Below are 18,488 nucleotides of genomic sequence, written 5' to 3'. Positions count from 1 at the left end.
TTTAAAAATTTTAAATTTAAATTTATGAATAAGGAAACGTTCATGAATGATGTCACGCACTGAGGAGGATCAGGGGGGGTCTTAGCTAAACGTGACACAATGTATTGTTTAATAGAAAATTTAGTATAGACAGCATATCATTCACTGAAAAAACGATATTCTAAATTTTAGAATGTCTACTTAATAGGAGCCAAGAATCCCACTTGGAAAGATTCCCCGGAAAGTGCCCCCTGGAGGTTCTATCAGAATTCCGCCGGAACTTCCAACATAATTCCGTCGGAATTCCATCAGAGTTTCAAAGAATTTCCGATGGGATTCCGACGGAGTTCTGACGGAATTCCAGCGGAATTAGGACTCTAAAAATTTTGAAAAAAATTAATCGGAATTCCGTCAGAACTCCGTCGGAATCCCATCGGAATTTCTGTGGAACTCCGATGGAATTACGTCGGAAGTTCCGGCGGAATTCTGATAGAACCTCCAGGGGGCACTTTCCGGGGAATCTTTCCAAGTGGGTATTCCCCACTTAAAGTAAGTGGAAAATATTCTTACAATAAATAATATATTCTTAACTCCTATTTAAGTAAACATTCTAAAATCTAAAATATCGTTTTTTCAGTGTTTTAAATAAGAATGCCTTTTTCTACCAATAAGAGAGTTGTAGTGGCGGAGGTGCACATTGTAAAAATAATCTGCAAAATTTAGAGTAGAGTATCTTTAAATAAGAAGAAGTTGAGAAGGGACTTTCCACAGCGACCAGCGGGATTTTTCTCGGAATTTTCTCTGGGTAAATCGTACACAGTCGTTTACTCTCTCAGCTTTTCTCGGACGTACGTTCTCGGGAGGTTGTCTTCGGACGTATTAATATGGAGATGTCACAATTGAAAAAGCATCAAGCAAGCTAGGCCTATCGGATTGGCGGCCTAGCATCGATTGTTTTCGTCTTCTTTGGTCTAATGACTGCGATTTTCTGTGAGTTCACAGGGTGTTTTTCTGCGTTTGTTCAGAATGTCTAGATGGTATACCTACGATACCGACCCAAGGGTTCCGAGTGACAAGGAGGAAGGTTCGGAAGAACGGGAGCCTCGACGTGAGCGGAGTTGAACCTACTCCCCGCCCACGTCGGGATGGCGTGCAAAGGGCTAGCAGTCAAATAGCAGCTAACAGTTGTTCCGTCAGCGGTATCCTTATTGCTAGCCTTTTGACGCAACATTTTCAAACTGTGTATCATAGTGCACGATCAACAGTCCCAAAGAGGAAAGGTATGCCCAGATACCCTCGGGCAGTACCAGCCAGGATGAACCTGGCGTGCTGCCGTCAGCTGTCAATACGTCAAGACTGAGCGACGGGACTGAACCCTTCTTTGTGGGGGATGTAATCTCGAGCATTAACTTATTTTGGGGACTTGGCATACATGCCGATGGCCCTGATCAGGCAACAGCGGCTGAGCGGGTGTTCGCTTATTCGACCTTGTGTGCGGTGTCGGCGGACGGATCTGGATATTGAAGGTCATCGAAGGTTATCGAAATTCATAGAAGGTCATCGAATGTCATAGAAGGTCATGGAAGGTTTTACTACAACAGTAAAAAATAATAAAATACAATAATCATTAAATAAATTATAAATTTATTTTTAGCTACAGAAAGCAATATTTTATAATAAAATTTCAAGTTACAAAAGTAGGGAATAAATTTTTTATTCATTTGAACGTTTAAAACGAGGCGCCATCTCTTGTCGGTGTGGTAGGGTGCGTCACAGGAAGTGGCGCAAAAATTCTAGAAATTAATATAGATGTGAAACTACAGTACTGAAATTGACCGGAAGTATGTTAGGACAAATGAAGTTTCTATAAAACTCTAATTATGTCATATACCCATTCGAGAAAATAGAGATTTGAATAAAAAAAAATTAGGGTAAATTAAAATAATGTTAAATGTTAATTTGCAAAAGAAATAATTCGTTAAAATTAAAATTCGGAAAAATAATAATTAGAAAATTTAGAAATTATGTGAAATGGCAATTCGGTAAAATGAACATTATATAAAATAGCAAATGGTAACTTTTAAAAATAGAAAAAATATAAATTTGATAAATTACATTTTAAAACAAAAAATTGTTCGAAAAAATATTTATTGTACAAAATGGTAATTCGAGGAAAAAAAATATAAGAAATGGTAACTATGTAAAATCAAAAATAGTATAAACTTTTATTTGGAAAAATAAAAATTATAAAAAATACTAATTCGCTACAATAATAATTATGAGAAATAATTATTCGTTAAATTGAAAATTATAAAAAATGTTCTTTCGAAGTTAAAAAATTCTGACAAATAATAATTCGAAAGTATTTTTATTATATAATCTGACGATTCGAATTGAAAAAATTATAGTCAGTTCCTTTTAGATAAAACGATTTTCGAGAAAATAAAAATTCTAAAAAACAAATTTGGGGTTTAATCATGCGCCTCGTTTTAAACGTTCAAATGAATAAAAAATTTATTCCCTACTTTTGTAACTTGAAATTTTATTATAAAATATTGCTTTCTGTAGCTAAAAATAAATTTATAATTTATGTAATGATTATTGTATTTTATTATTTTTTACTGTTGTAGTTAGTTTTAAAAAATTTATATTCCAAAAAAATGATTTCGTTCAATTGAAAGTTCAGAATTTCAGATTTATCATTTATTTAAAAAAAACCTCATAAAAAAAGTAGAAGTTTCGAAATGGAGATACTTACAACGAAAGTATAATCGAAATATCGATCGATCTGTAGAAAATTCTACAAGGCGCATGTGCGAAAATATATAAGCGCACCTACCGCAACAATGTCAATCGTCCGTCTGTCAGTTGTATGTTGTCTCCTGTCAAAAAAAAAGTTGTCAGTCAGTCAGTCAGTCAGTCAGTCAGTCAGTCAGTCGTGAGTGAAAGTTAAGAAAAAAAGTGTAAAAAGAGAGAATAATGAAAGGAAGGAAAATAGAGAGAGAAAAGAAAAAAGTGAAAGGAAAGATGTTAAAAAAGTAAGTGAAAGTGTAAAAAAAAGAATATGTGACGCGTCGCGAAGAAAGGGATCTTAGAAGCAAAAAAAATGTATGTTATATTTTGTAATTTTAAAATGGAAATACACAAAGAGAATTAAATTTAAATGTATACCAATGATATTTAAGTCTTTTCTATATTCAAATAATAATAATTATAATATCAACCCCAACAGCAGCCAATCTTTACTAAAAATTTCGTAAAGATTTCCTTGAAATCTTGGGAATATTTAATTGCAAAGTTTAATAAAAATTCTATAAAGATTTAAATGTTCCACCAAAATAAATATTTGGCGTAAAAGTTGACTAAAAATTTAAATGAAATTTTCAGGAAATGTTCGTTGCAAAAATTGAGTAAAAATTTAAATGAAATTTTCAGGAAATGTTCGTCGCGAAAATTGACTGAACATTTAAATTAAATATTCATTAAAAATTTATAGCGAAAGTTGAGTGAAAATGTAATTTAAATATTCAGTCAATTTTTGTGACGAACATTTCCTGAAAATTTCATTTAAATTTTTACTCAATTTTTGCGACGAACATTTCCTGAAAATTTCATTTAAATTTTTAGTCAACTTTTACGCCAAATATTTATTTTGGTGGGACATTTAAATCTTTATGCAATTTTCATTAAACTTTGCAATTAAATATTCCCAAGATTTCAAGGAAATCTTTACGAAATTTTTAGTAAAGATTGGCTGCTGTGGGGAAACACAATAATAATCAATAAAACATGATTTTTGTGTTGCAAAAACGAAAAGAAACTTTTAATCAAGGCAAAACTGTCGTAAATATAACCTATAAGTCATTTGCTTCTAAAGGAACCTTTTTTCGCGACGCGTCACATATGTATACAGGGTTTTCCAAAAGTATGAAAACTTGGAAATATCACGAAAAGTACGCATTTTCGTGAAAAATATTCAAAACAAACGTTGTTTCCAAAAAGAAGATCTACATTTTTGAAGCCAAAAAATTGATAACTTGTCTCGCAGGTACGGCACAAAACATCTAACAATTGGTATGAAACCAAAAGACGTGACTGCTGGTGATGTGGTGGACCTCAAGCGGCGTTTTATTGCACTACGATCGTGTTATGCCTACAACTCCAGTCACAAGATAAAGGATTATCAAGATGAACCCATTGCTGAAGGCTTTTATGAATTTGAATTTCTCAAAGTTAAACATCCCGAAATGTATTTAGTAGAAAAAGTATTGAAAAGACGCGGTAATCAACTGTATGTTAAATGGTTAGGATTTGATAATACGCACAATAGTTGGATAGATAATACAGATTTGTAATCAACGTTAAATCAACATTATAGCCACGTTAAATCAACGTTAAATCAACTATATACCAAAGTTAAATCATTTTATGAATATATATATATATATATTTAAAATTGAATTATGGTACTAGGTATAAGGTTTTTGAAATAAAATATTTACATTAGGCGTTTATTTATTTAACAGTTTATATTACAAAGAGAAAACACCTCTCCCTCTCTCATTCTTCCACATCATTCTCTCTCTCTCTCTCTATTTCTCTTATTCTATAGTGTCCCCATACAAGAGTATCAGTTCTATTTGGTAGTAAGTAACGCTTATCATCATATGAACTAAGAGCAAGTTTTGTTTGTCGAATTGTTTCTACATTGTGTAATCGTGACCGGATAAGATGCTGAATTCGTGTTTGTTTACCATTTTCTCGAAGATATTGTTTGAAATCGTTGAAAGTAATAGTTTTCTTTATAATATTTGATTTTAATCCCTTTGCTTTTTTGACATGATCGATACCATTCACGCGTATGCAGTGCATTTTACTCCTCAGGCCAAGAAACTCGGTTATGATCTTACCACTACATTCACCTTTCATAAGACCTAACACTTTTTTGTTGACCTGTAGCATTCCGTACACATTGTCTACAGGGTAATCGGAGGTGTTAAATTTGTCGATGTCCTGCTTTATGATTTCGTAAACGTCATTACATTTTAATTTCTAGATGAAACTATCCGTATCCATGTAATATAATTTACAATTTTCACCATACTTTTGTTGCATATAGTCATACTGAAATTCATACATAAATATTTTAGACACATCAAGTACAGTAAGACCAACGTAGATAGGTTTTGAAAGGATCAAATTCTAACAAGCCTAGCAAATTTGAATTGTTCCGCCTAAATTTATATCGAGACAGTAGAGTTGACATGCGTGAATGACTTTTCCCGCCGTATTCCTGGAAAAGCGCCATGATTTCTGAGAATCCCGCCAGGAATACGAAGAACGATGGAAGTGGGCTGGAGAATGACGAATGGGTGGGGAATTATTCCGTGTCGAATAAAAGTAACGATAAAGGGACGCGTCCAGACTAATTGTTCGTCGTTGGTCAAGTGTTTGACTCCGCGCCACATTTTCCGTGTCTATCGCCGATGAGCTGGAGTGTGGCGTTTAATTAACATCCATTTTGTGGAATTGAGTTTGTGCTGTTTGCTTGGAGATCGAAGGGTCAAGGGAGAGTCCTCATTCGTTGATTTCAATTGTACTCCGTTGGTGTAATATTGGGGAAAAAAGCCGCCCGCTTCCGACAAAAAGGAGCCTACTTATCACATAACGAAGAATACACGGTGTTGCTCATTCACGAGGTTCAATACGTCTCCAGACCGCTTCCAAAGTTAAACCCGCTCAGAGCCAAGAATCCAACTGCCACGACGAATGATAAGTCAAAAAAACCATTACTGTCTGTGTCTGTCTCAATCATTTCTTTTGTCTTTATAAAACTATTGATATGATGTCTCTATAATCAAAAGCAATTATTTTACTATATCAATTTTTATATTTCATATTTATTTTTGTCCGACTCAATTTTATCTTGCTCATAGCATGATTTGTGTAACATAATTTTGTATATCTGTGCGAGTGTGATTCGAATTAATGGCTCGAGCCCGCGTGCGTTTCCTAATGTGTAGCTTGTAATTTGATTTTTGACGAAGGAACGTAAATTTGTAAGTCGTTGATTTTGATAAATTTATTTGAGCAAGTTTATTTTAGAATATATTTTTTATATACGAGCTAATTATTGTTTAAATTATTTAATTTCCTGTTTCAATTATTGTTTGTTGTCAATTTATCTCAATTGAATTTTTATAAGTTCTAATTTTATTTGAATTTGATGTTTCTAACTGATTTCAATAATTAAAAATAACTAGTTTGTTACAGTTTGTTAAACAAAACTTCGGATCTTCTTAGTTCAACAGCAATACGATTTTCGCTAAAAATTGCTCAACTTTGAAAATTTGGTTTGGCTATCAAAGCTTTAGCTCCATACCTACCCTCCCATTTCGTTACGAGTTTAACATTGACATATTTTTAGACATTTTCCATCGTGTTACCGTGAATGGCATTATTCATTAATTTAAATAAATTTTTCTCAAAATCATTTTGTGCGTTTGCTCTAAGAGTAGTATTGAAGTTGATATAATTCTTGAGCCACGTTGTTTGCTTAAATCTCAATACTCGATGTATCGACTTCAATACTAACCCGTTTGTTAGAGCCTGTTTGAGAGCACGATAATGAAGAACGTATTTTCGCTTTGGTGAGAGAGTAGTAAGAAGCTTTGCTTGACTTTATCCGGGTGGACTTGCATGTTCTGGACAAAATGGAAGATCATTATGCTGATCGTGGAGCTCTTGTGGGTATTCTAAGTCGACTTCAAGAATGTTGCCGTATGATGAATAATCTGGAATATTAAAATCAATGTTATTGTATACGTTGGGTTATGTCTTCTTCTGAGTTTGTACTCTTTCACTGTTTTAATGAAATTCCACTTCCTTGTTTCAAGAGTTGCTCAAATTGCAGTTTAAAATAAGTTAAATTTCCAATAACATTAAGACATTGACGTCTCTGAACATTACTCAGTAGAGGTTTTTGGTAATGCACCCTTTGCACCGTCCTCAGGCACCTGGAGCACACGTTCATCGATTCATTGATCTGATCTAAGGGTGCATAACCCAACGACAGCATCAGCTTTAGGGCAATCTCAATGTCAGAAAGGTCACTAGGTTATTCGGGGTACACTAACACTTTATAGTTCACTAACACTTCAGGACTTTAATAAATATATATATTTATACAGTGACTGACTTTTTCCACAATTGTTGCAAATTTAATTATGACCTTCTAGAACATTACGTGAGTTACTAAATCTTTCCATAAATTTCTAAAAAATTCTATGACCTTCGATAACATTCTATGACCTTCACTGACATTCAATACCCTTCGATGACCTTCTGTGAATTTCGATGACCTTCTATGAATTTCGATAACCGTTAACAATATTACCTACAAACCCTGTCGGTAAAACAGGGATCACCTAACTGATGGTAACTTAGCACGGACTCAAACCCACACAATCTACTTTACCGACTGAGGTCGGCTCGTGGCTCAGAACCCGCTTAGCTATACTACTCGCAGGAAGCGTAAAATGGCTATCAGGAGCCGGGCAGTGGAAATAGAACGAAAATTCATTCCAACGGTCCCAAAGTCCTAGGTGCCATAAAGGCGGGAGGGAAGAACCCGCAGTGGACGACTGCAGTAGCGAGAGCGGTTGCAAAGATTGGCATGGGACAGGGTACGCTCATGCTGATTCTACACTCAACTAAAACTACGCGGGCGGTCCGCATTTGCGATACGTTTTTTATATATATGAGGCATTTCACGTATCATGTCCTCAGTTAAAAAATTGATTTCTCGAAAAAAGTGACACTTAAGGAAATTGTTGTCCTACCTGATAGTAAAATATCCCTAAAAAAAATTTTGACCTTTTTAAAATTTTGGTGGAGTTAGAGGGGAGGCTGCGTCTGTCCCCTTCGGGCGATGTCTCCTTTACTGCCGTATGGCTGCCGTAGTCTCCAACGCGCGTGATTGTCTAGTCTGCGTGTTCTGCAGCCTGGAGCTGGTAGACGTAAATGAGCTAGAGGTGGTGGTGCACCGACCAAGCACAAAAGAAAAAAGTGATGAAGTGTGTAACGTTTGTAATTGTAGAATCAATATTTAGCTCGCCGAGCCAGGGTTCGTTTTGATTCTAACAAAAAATAATAACAGGATAATTGCGGGCTAATTACAAACTGAAACAAATTATTTATTTACAACGGTATTTACAGGTAACGAAAATATACAGGCGTACAGATAAATCGCGGAAGTTGGTTTCACACAACGATTGTCGGCGTCTATCGCGATACGTTGAGCCTCGGAATCGGCATCAATCTGGTAACGTAGCTTATTTGAGCCGCGCATTAACGAAATCGGCTTCAACTCGCTGCGATGAGCCGTGAAATCAATTGCAATACTGTCTAAAAATACGCGATACTCTTGTGAACCACGAGTAAAACTCGTGTTCGAATTATACAAAGAGTAAAACTCTAAGTATATCTAAAAACGGAGATTAAAAACGGCGAAAAGAACGGAAAATCTATTTTAAACTGCGGGAATACAATATTTCTTTACTATACATTTGTTACGTTATTTTATAATTCTTTACTATACATTACTTTACAATTCGTTACTATACACTATTTACATACAGAACCGATATAATGTTCGACGAGTAAAGCCCGATGAAAGAGGGTTAAACTCTCTACAAAGATTTTCAGAGTAAAACTCCTAGTCAAGTGGGTAAGACCCACCCGAACTCCGTGTAGCACGAGAGTGACGGTCCTCAGCGGGAGCGCAGCTTATATAGCCGATCGGTGGTCTGAGCGTACGCGAGAGAGCTTTCAGCGATACGGCCTGCACGGCGAAATCGGGTACTATGTTGCTGTATTCTGCGGTCGGTAACATGTTTATCGACTTACGATAATATTTAGTATAAATATTTACCGGCCGATTTCTAACTATTATTACAAGTGATGTACGCTTGGTTTTGAAGAGGGCCACCGTCACATGATCTTGGCGGATGGCCAGAAGCGTCAGACACCCCGTGCGAATAGCATGAGAGGGACGTCTACCTAGCATCAAGTTTTAAGTTGATCAACCTTGAGAATACTGTTTTATGTCAAATTTTAGGAAAGTCTCGGTGCTGTGTGGTTATTTAAGGGGGGAAACTCGTGTAAAAAAAATTTTTTTACAATTTTTTTTGCTTTAAAAATTAGTTTACTATTTGTAGAATATGATCCTATATTACAAATCTATAATTAGATGTATGAATGTCTATAGTAATCATAAGTTTAGCACTTCAGATGCTACCAAATGCATAGTTAACTATGAGGCTGGCTACACCGAGAGCCAATCAGGAGGGTTAATTTAATCCTCTGGCGCACTAAACAAGTGGACTAAAGTTTGCGTCTGCGCAGAATGTTTGTACATCCTGATTGGCTCTCGGTGTATCCAGCCTCTATGAGCACGAGATCTCTTAATCTTTCGGTTTCCTGTCAATATAATTTTATTAATTATCATTAGGGGTCGTTCACAAACTACGTCACGCTATTTTATTCCATTTTTGTATCCCCCTCCCCCACGTCACACACTGTTACATACTTTAGCGCCATTTTTTCTAAGGGTCATCACAAATTGCTTGACCCCCCACCCCCCTTGAAGAGTGACGTAGTTTGTGAAAGATCCCTTAGCAAGCAAGGTTATATACCTTTACATGCGCGTCAAAAAAGATGAATTTTCAAAAAATTTGTTAACCGTTGTTTAAAAAATTTTTAAAACAAAGTTTATTTAATCGAATATTACATATTTTGATGTACTTGTATATATATTTTTATTAAAAAATATTAATAATTGTGGAAATTGTGGACCTTGCACTAAAACACCTATTTTGATAGCTGTTTGCGGTGACTGCGATAAGTCAGAAAGAGTTTAACTAAAATTAAAAAACAAAGAAAATTTCGTTAGTATATTATAAAACCTCGTGCGTGAACGAAGGATTAAAAACAAAAAAATTTACTTTAGTGATTACTCACTTTGATTGATATGACACACGGAAGTGAGAATGGGTTTCAGTAAAGGGTATTTAATTTGCAGAAAATTTTTTTATCAAATTTATCGTGAAAGTTAATAATTGAGAGCAATTTTTCCAGGTGAAAAGTACTTTATCTCTTGGACACAATGTTTTTTGTTTAATTAGAATGTAATTATTTTACTGTTTTCTGTCTTTTTCGATAAAATAAAATATTACTCACGACGTTATAAAAGCACTTATCACACCTTTTACTATAATTAAAATTCAAATACTTTTTTGAGCACCAATGTTTTTCTTTTTAGAATATTTGAGGACAATGGAAACCAACCAAAGCAAATGCAAATTTGCTGCTGCTAAATCATTTTTCTCCGTGTGTAAGTAATAGAGAATTACTGGCAACTCGAGTACTTTTTTTGGAAAATTTATTTTTCAAGTACAATAATTTTTTTTCAAATAACAATAAAACTGTGATTTTGTGTTTAATATACTTTCATACATTGAATTTACAACAAAAAACTATTGCGCAGACATACGAACCATAGAAACTTATTGCGAACCAAACAAAATTTTTAACAATGTTCGAGGTTACGCGTAACTGCACAACCCTAGTGAAGAAACCTCTTGGATGGTATAGTAAAAAAAAGAGAAACAAGAAGAAACACCATTTGTTTTGATAAAATTGTAAAAACTGAAAAGCACTAGTCCAAGTACAATAAGTAGGTTAAAAATTGAAAAAATGAACAAAAAGTAATTTAAAGTTTAAAATATTACCACTTTTTGCTAAATGATTACTGCATTTAAAAGCATTGCATTTTTTATTGGACTTTTCTTCTACTAAATTCACATAACTTTCTCTGGTACGACACTTCAGAATATGTAAAAACTTTTCGTCTATATATGTGTGATGAAAAAGTATTTTCATAAAAGTTTGGTAATAAAAGTACGGTTCAACTAAGGTACTTCAACTAAGGACTATCAAACAAGTTGATTTTTAACATTAAGAGACGGAATACATTTGCCGAAAGGAAAGTCTAGTATAGCTCAATACTTGTATTTTTTCTGCCTAGGAAAGCCTGTTTATCTCCTTCAAATATAATAGTCATTTTACATATTAAAAAGAATTTCTTAATAAATATAATAATTTTTTAACTTTGCCTTTTATATTCAATTATTGAATTATGAAATTGAAATATCGTATCTCAGATGTACTATATTTTCGGAAATTTGGAGTATAGAAATTATAATTGCTAAACGATTTTACAAAATTCTTCATATTCTTTGCAATTAAATATTTTTGACTTTTATTCAAGAATTTTGATAAATTCAAAATTTTTTATCTTTAAAAATGCTCATTATAGAAAAAAATATTCCCAATAATATTTGTACATATGAAACGAATGAATGATATGTATATGTTTATTGAACGGAAGAGTAAAATAATGGTATTAAAAAAATTGATAATAATTAATTGGAAATGATAAAATATTTTACTTCTAAAATGTTTTTAATTATCCTGAAATTAAAAGTTCACATTCTTCAAAATTCTTTTTTCAAGAATAAAATTTTGTTTACCTTTTTGTTTAATAATAATAATAAAAAATAATACAATTATTTTTATTATAGGTATTAAATAGTAAATTTTGCATCAAGGGTTAAATTATTTAATAAAATACTAAATTAATAAATACACAAAATATAACAAATAATAAATAAATAATATTGTATTATTTTATATTGAAACTATGTCAAAGTCAAATTTTTAGTTAAAAATAATAAAACCAGCACTATAAAACTATAAGAAAACTAACATTTTATTAACAAGTAACACAACCACACAAAAAACAATGCCTCGGTTTGGGAGATCAAAGTAGCCTACTCCCATGTATTTTGGGCCTCTGAACACGAATCTGAAATCCGTTTTGCTCCTGCACGTGTACGTTCCTAACCTCAAAAAACATTTCACATTTTTGGTGGTATAGGATTTTTTTTTAAGTTGGTGGATTTATATGACACTGAATGTTTAGGGGTTTTTTGATGTCGCTGATTACGAATCTAATGTCAGATTTTGAACATTCAAAATGGCGGATCCAATATGGAGGAAAAATTTTTAAAAAATTGTTGGATTTTTATGAAACTTGAAATAAACGTATAAGAAGTATAAGAATAAGTATAATAAGATTAAGCGACCATCATGTTGAATTATAAAAATTTGACTTCAAATTCTCAATCGGCGACCACAAAAAACCCTCCGTATCAAGTTTCATAAAAATCCAACAATTTTTTAAAAATTCGTCCTCTATATTGGAGCCGCCATTTTGAATTTTGAAAAATGACTACAGATTCTTAATCAGCGACCTCAAAAACCTCTGAGTAACAATTTTCAAGCCGATCCGAATGATTTTTATTTTTTCGTCCGACATATTGGATCCGCCATTTTGAATCTTAAGAAGCTAACTTCAGATTCGTAATGAGCGGCCCCTAAAACCTTCAAGTAACAAATTCCATAGAAATCCAACAAGTTTTAAAAAAACTTTTAAAAAATCATTAATTTTTAAAAAACTTGTCCGACATATTGAATCCGCCATTTTGAATTTTTAAAATCTGACTTCAGATTCGTAATCAGCGACCTCAAAAACCCCTAAATACCCAGTTTTATATACATAAATCCATCAATATATAAAAAAAATCGTATACCACCAAAAATGTGAAAATGTTTTTTGAGGTTATTAAGAAACGTACACATGCAGGAGCAAAACGGACTTTAGATTCGTGTCCAGCGGCCCAAAATACATGGAGGTAGGGTACTTTGATCTCCCAATCCAGGCACTTTTTTTTGTGTGGCTGTGTAATGTTTGTATTTACCTAACAGTAAGTTAGGAGCCTTACTTATTATTAGAAGTTAAAAATACTTGAAGAAAAGTATCATAAGCATACAATCGCAAATATGTGTGAAAACATTAAGAATTTTGTATTTAAAAAAATAATATAACATATTATACTATTAACTTTTTAAGTTTTAAAAATTAGTATTTTAAAGGAATCACATTCGAATTTTCTTTTGATTTATTCACTGACGTTAAAGTCGTGAATAAGCGCATAAGATTCTTCATTTAATAGTCCTTGCAGTTTCGAAAGTGAAAATACAATAAAATAACACACACAAAAATTGAATACGAACTTTTCAATTTCGAGATATTGGATCTGATATTGGTGGACGTGTTGATATGCAGAAAAGAGAGTATATTCCAACTCTTATCCTTCGCAGAGCTCAAATCTTTTATCATTCACGCTTTACTATTGACTGCAAATTTTAATTAAAATTTAATCTAATGAATGATGATAATGAATTTAAAAAAAATTAACGGAAATTCTAAAAGTTATTTATTTAAATTGAATGATATTTTTCATGACACAGAATTACGAAAATGTTTATTCAATTATTTTATTTATAGGGTAACGGCACCAGTGAAAGAACATTTAAGGAAATGCATACTTTTATCATTTATTATTTTTGAATGCAGTTATTGAAAATTTTTTTACCAATTTTTTTTCGATAGCTAATTAAGTGAAGAATGCGAAGGTCATATTTAATTTTCCTAAATATAAGATGTTAATTAAAATTTTAATTAATAACTAAAACATACCTATTTCACCAGTGAAAGAACAAATTGTCTAATGAAAAAATTTTCTGCATCCAGTGAAAGAACGATGTGAAATATATATTTAAAATATATTTAAAAAATATATTAATAATTATTATTTAAATATTAATTTTTAAGAATTTTATTAGGACTTTTTAAAAGTATTTTACCTTTAATGAAGTACTGCCAATCTAGTTGCATTTTTCAGTTCTTGAAGTTAGTTAAAAATACCCAAATAGTACAACATATTGACACATTATTGCAACAATATTTCATGTGAACTTTGCGAATATTGAGGCAATATTGCTGCAATGATTATGTCCGTCATGTGAATAATAGCCTGGCAATATTGCGACAATATTGCCTACAATATTCGCATAGTAATATCTATTTTAATCTCACGTGAAGCAATATCTTAAAATATTTGCAAAATTGTCATGTAATAATAATGCAATATTGTGGCAACATTTTGTCTTATTTAAATATTTTCTGTTCTGGCTAAAATAAAGATTTTTTAAAAATTCGTTTATTTTTGAATAATTACTGCAAAAAAAAATAAAAACTTTTAATCGTTTCTATTAAAAATATCTTTTTTTTAAGTTTAAAACTTAGTACGTTAAATGTTCTTAAAAAATGTATTAAATAAATGAAAAACTTTGAAATTTACTCCGTAGTACCAAAATTAGTTATTCTAATCTTCACTTAACAATAATTTTCCAATAACAATGAAACTTAGTACAAACTCATGATAGTTCATAAAGTACATGTATATTAATTCAAGTCAAGCAAAAGTTAATTCCACTTATAATTTTTGAATAAATTCAAATGCGTCAAGTAAATTCTGTCTTTCTTAATAACTTATTCAAAAATTATGCATAATTTATTTGCCTAAAAGAAAAAATATTTATATGAAAGTATTTAATAAAATGGATGCTTTAAATATATTTTCACAGAGTTATAAAAATAATAAGTTATTCTGATAGAAAAAAGTATGTTCTTCCTTGAGAATTGATATTTGTTTTTTAAAAAAAGTTAAATGTTATTGTCATTAATCTGTATTTCTTTCTTTTGACATTTTAAAATAAAGTGTAAAAAATTGTAAAAATGTTACCATAGCAACTACTCAAATGTTTTCAAACTGCTGTCAAAATAATCAAGAATTTGATTATTTGAGACAATTGTCCTATTACATTGCTTTTTAAATTCTTTTATTTATATTATTTTTGAATATTATTTTCCACATGTTTTTTTTAAATCACTATATTTTTTATCCTACTTATTTCTAAAATTTCCATATTTTTATGCTCATATTTATGTTTTTTACATCTTTCTTATATTTTATATTTATGTATTAAAAAAGAAATATATTTATGTCGTGAAAAAATGTGAAAACGGTAATAAATGATTTTCTACATTAACTTTTATTTTATAATGCGTATATAAAAATAAAAATGAAAAATATTTTTAAAAAAAGGAAATACATTATGTTACACTAATGATTATATTTTAAAAAATAACTATTGTTATTATTACTGTAGTGTGCAATTTAACCTGAGATAGAAAACATACAGTCCAAAAATACCTTTTGAAAATCTATTAAATGTAAAGTCAGTCTTAGTTTTAGTTTGAAGCTGAAATTTTGGATACTGTAAACGAGAGATTTAATTGTATAATAATAACTGAGACAAGTTGCGAGACCATTAAAATTAACGAGACGTTACAACACGAGTGAAATTACTTGTTACGGACTCAAATATAATGTTTGTTCAAGTATTTGTTCATTTTATTCATTGACACAACATTGGATCAAGTATTGGATCTGATAAATGTACCTGAATATAATTGCTCGTTGTAAGTCAATTGGCGTATCGGATGTGTATATGTATGTGTTAAATAAACTTTCAGGTGCAGTAAATAGCTTCAGTGCATCTACAAATTTCTCAGATTAACGCTCCTCTGATAATGTCCTCACATATTCAGAGAACAAACCCTATTTTATGCATTACGACAATTCATCTCTAAAGAGTTTAAGCCACCGTTCAATATATAATCAGATCGAAGAATGAGCAAAAATTTTCTGATTATCGTTTAATTAGTTAGATATATAAAAAGTTTGAATATTTCATTTTAACACTATCAAAAGTCATGATTTATGTTTGACAATTCTACAGGGGCGTAGGAAGGGATTTATTTAATAAAGGAGGCAAAACCATATATATATACTTTGCTTATATTTCCTTAAAGAGTGGGGAAATCCACCGGTTTCTACATCACTGGAATTCTATTTAAAAATTTTAAATACAATTTAAGAAAAATAATTCTTAATTAATCCTTAATTTAAGATATAATATTTAAAAATATTTAAGAAGAAGAAGAAGAAACATTTGTAAATAAGAACGCAACATATAAAGAAGAGAAAAACAAATGTCATCAAGGACTAAATCCTTTTATTTCTTTAAAACACCTTGCGTCAAAACCTCGACTAAATCGCTGTCTTTTACGCACTAGTGCTTAAAAGGAGGGAAAATCGTACTTATACGCATACTTTCCCCTTTCATCATAGCAATTTAGTCGAGTTTTTGACGCAAAATTTATAAAAAATTATGTATGGGACATGGGCGCAAATAACTATTTCTTAACTTAAAACTATTATTAATGTGCGAATTTTTAGAATGTATTCATACAATTTTTTAATTTGCTTTAGACCAATATTTTTATTCATGGCCGCTAATTTCATCGAAAAAAATTCTTTTGTAATATTTTTTTAGGTTATATTCTCATGTCAATAATAATATAGTAATAATCGCTGTTTGGGCCACCTAAAACTGACTTTTGAAATTTAAAATATATTTTTTTCATAATCTACTGCAGGAAGCCGAATTAAAAACATTCCTGAAATGCGTTTTTAAAAAAATTAATTATTTAATTATTATTTATTAACAATTGAATATTTTGTTACCTTTTCACTAAATTTGCAATTACTCTGTTGCTTGTTAATGAAATTGAATAAAATTTGGTGAGTATATAGAAAAATTATGTCTCTTTGAAATGCAATAGAAATTTCAATTAACCTTTATTTTTTATGCAAAAAAAAATAGTTTAGTTAATGAACAAATGAATATTTAAACTATTTCTCATAGGATTAGGAAAAAATTTCAAAAACGACATAAACCTACACTTTCTCAACTTTAATTAAAAAAAAATCTTAGTACCTTTAAAAAATGAGTGAATTACGCGAATTTGAAGAGCGACGTGTAACCTCTGAAACAGTCACCACTGCCGCGCGCGGCGTGCTACTACGCGTTGATGGTTAAATTTACTGTAAAAGTAGTAATTTTTACTATACTTTACAGTTAATCTGACAAATTTTAATGGTTGTTTCCACTACTGTTTGTTCATAGGCGCCTCCTGGAAGTAGGAGAAATAGTTAAAATTTAGTCCAATTTACCATGAATTTTTTTGAGTGTTCTTGTTAACATTAATTAATTAATTACTACCTTGAAAATAACAAAAAGGACATCTCAAAATTTTTTGTGGTGAAAATACACCTTTTTAACTTTCAAAAAAGACTGATCTTTAAAAAAAAGTCAACAAAATTTTTAATTTTCAAAAAAAGGGTCAAACTTTTAATTTTTTGAAAAAATTTTTGCACGATTTAAAAGAGTAGGAAAAAACCTTTCGAAAATATATAGATCAAATTTTTTTAAATATTTCTGTTCAATATCTTCAAAAATTCACTGTTTTAATTTTTCAAAAAAAAATCAACCCCTTCCTTCTCTTACAGTTTTTGAAAAAAGCTATAACAATACACTTCGTGGTTAAAGTACTCACCCCTACTATCGGGCCAAAAGTAATAGGCTCCTCTCTTTGAAAGCTTATAACTCAGGAAGAAAAAATCGCCTTACATTGCGACAACATGAAATCAATAGGTATACAATGCCTACGTTACTATACGAAATTGCGAAAATCTGAAAAATTTTTTGCGTAAGTTATCGATTTTAGAAGACAAAAAATACATGGTTTTTTGCATCATTTTTACAACTGTCTACTTTAAAAGCCCATAGTATAGAAAATAAAAATCTTATCTACATGTGAAATTTTTTCTATAATATTTGAACCCTTCTGAAATAGAATATTTAAAAAAATTTCGATTATTTCTTTAACTTTTCGAGATTATTTAAAACAAAGTTAAAAAGTCATCTCGTTAACAAATAAACGCACATATTTGAAACAAATCGCAAATTATGCAAAAATTGATTTTATTAACAGAACAATAAACAAAAATTGTTTAAAAAATTTTATTAAAAATTTATTTACGAAAATGTTTTCGGTTTTTTGCTTTATTACCTCATTAAAGCAAGGTGCTGACCATGATGAACCCTTTTGTCAACGGCAAGGAATTGAATAACAGTGGTTTACTACCGTCCCTTTTTTCACAAGTTTTCTATTCATACTATTTATTTACAGCTTTAAAGACTTCTTTCGAGAAATTTACCAAAGGTATCGGAAAAAGGGGCTCAGAACGAAAAAGATTTTTGAATCACTCAAAATATTTGTAGAGAATATGTACATGAGCAGAAAAAATGGGTTGTTCAAGTTTTTAAAATTCGACGCCTTTGAGGAGAAAATTTACGATGGCCTGCACCTTGCTTTAATGAGGTAATAAAGCAAAAAACCAAAAACATTTTCGTAAATAAATTTTTAATAAAATTTTTTAAACAATTTTTGTTTATTGTTCTGTTAATAAAATCAATTTTTGCATAATTTGCGATTTGTTTCAAATATGTGCGTTTATTTGTTAACGAGATGACTTTTTAACTTTGTTTTAAATAATCTCGAAAAGTTAAAG

At 31.0% G+C, this 18,488-nt stretch overlaps 2 protein-coding genes across 6 annotated transcripts in view; one reads left to right on the top strand and one right to left on the bottom strand.

Moving 5' to 3' along the window:
* The window catches only part of LOC127285401 (synaptotagmin-7), an 858,561-nt gene that overhangs the window by 306,825 nt on the left and 533,248 nt on the right, over nucleotides 1–18,488 (bottom strand). The window lies entirely within an intron of this gene.
* On the top strand, nucleotides 2,862–4,384 carry LOC127285417 (uncharacterized). Its single transcript, XM_051311420.1, has 2 exons — nucleotides 2,862–3,017; nucleotides 4,028–4,384. Exons 1-2 carry the CDS (start codon nucleotides 2,959–2,961, stop codon nucleotides 4,332–4,334), a joined length of 366 nt encoding a protein of 121 aa, XP_051167377.1. The 5' UTR covers nucleotides 2,862–2,958; the 3' UTR covers nucleotides 4,335–4,384.

Source organism: Leptopilina boulardi, unplaced genomic scaffold (assembly GCF_019393585.1).
Source record: "Leptopilina boulardi isolate dan_hultmark-lab unplaced genomic scaffold, ZJU_Lbou_2.1 LbouV2_332, whole genome shotgun sequence".
NCBI lineage: Eukaryota > Metazoa > Arthropoda > Insecta > Hymenoptera > Figitidae > Leptopilina > Leptopilina boulardi.
The sequence above is the reverse complement of the archived record's forward strand: the minus strand, read 5'-3'. Positions and strand labels throughout refer to the sequence as shown.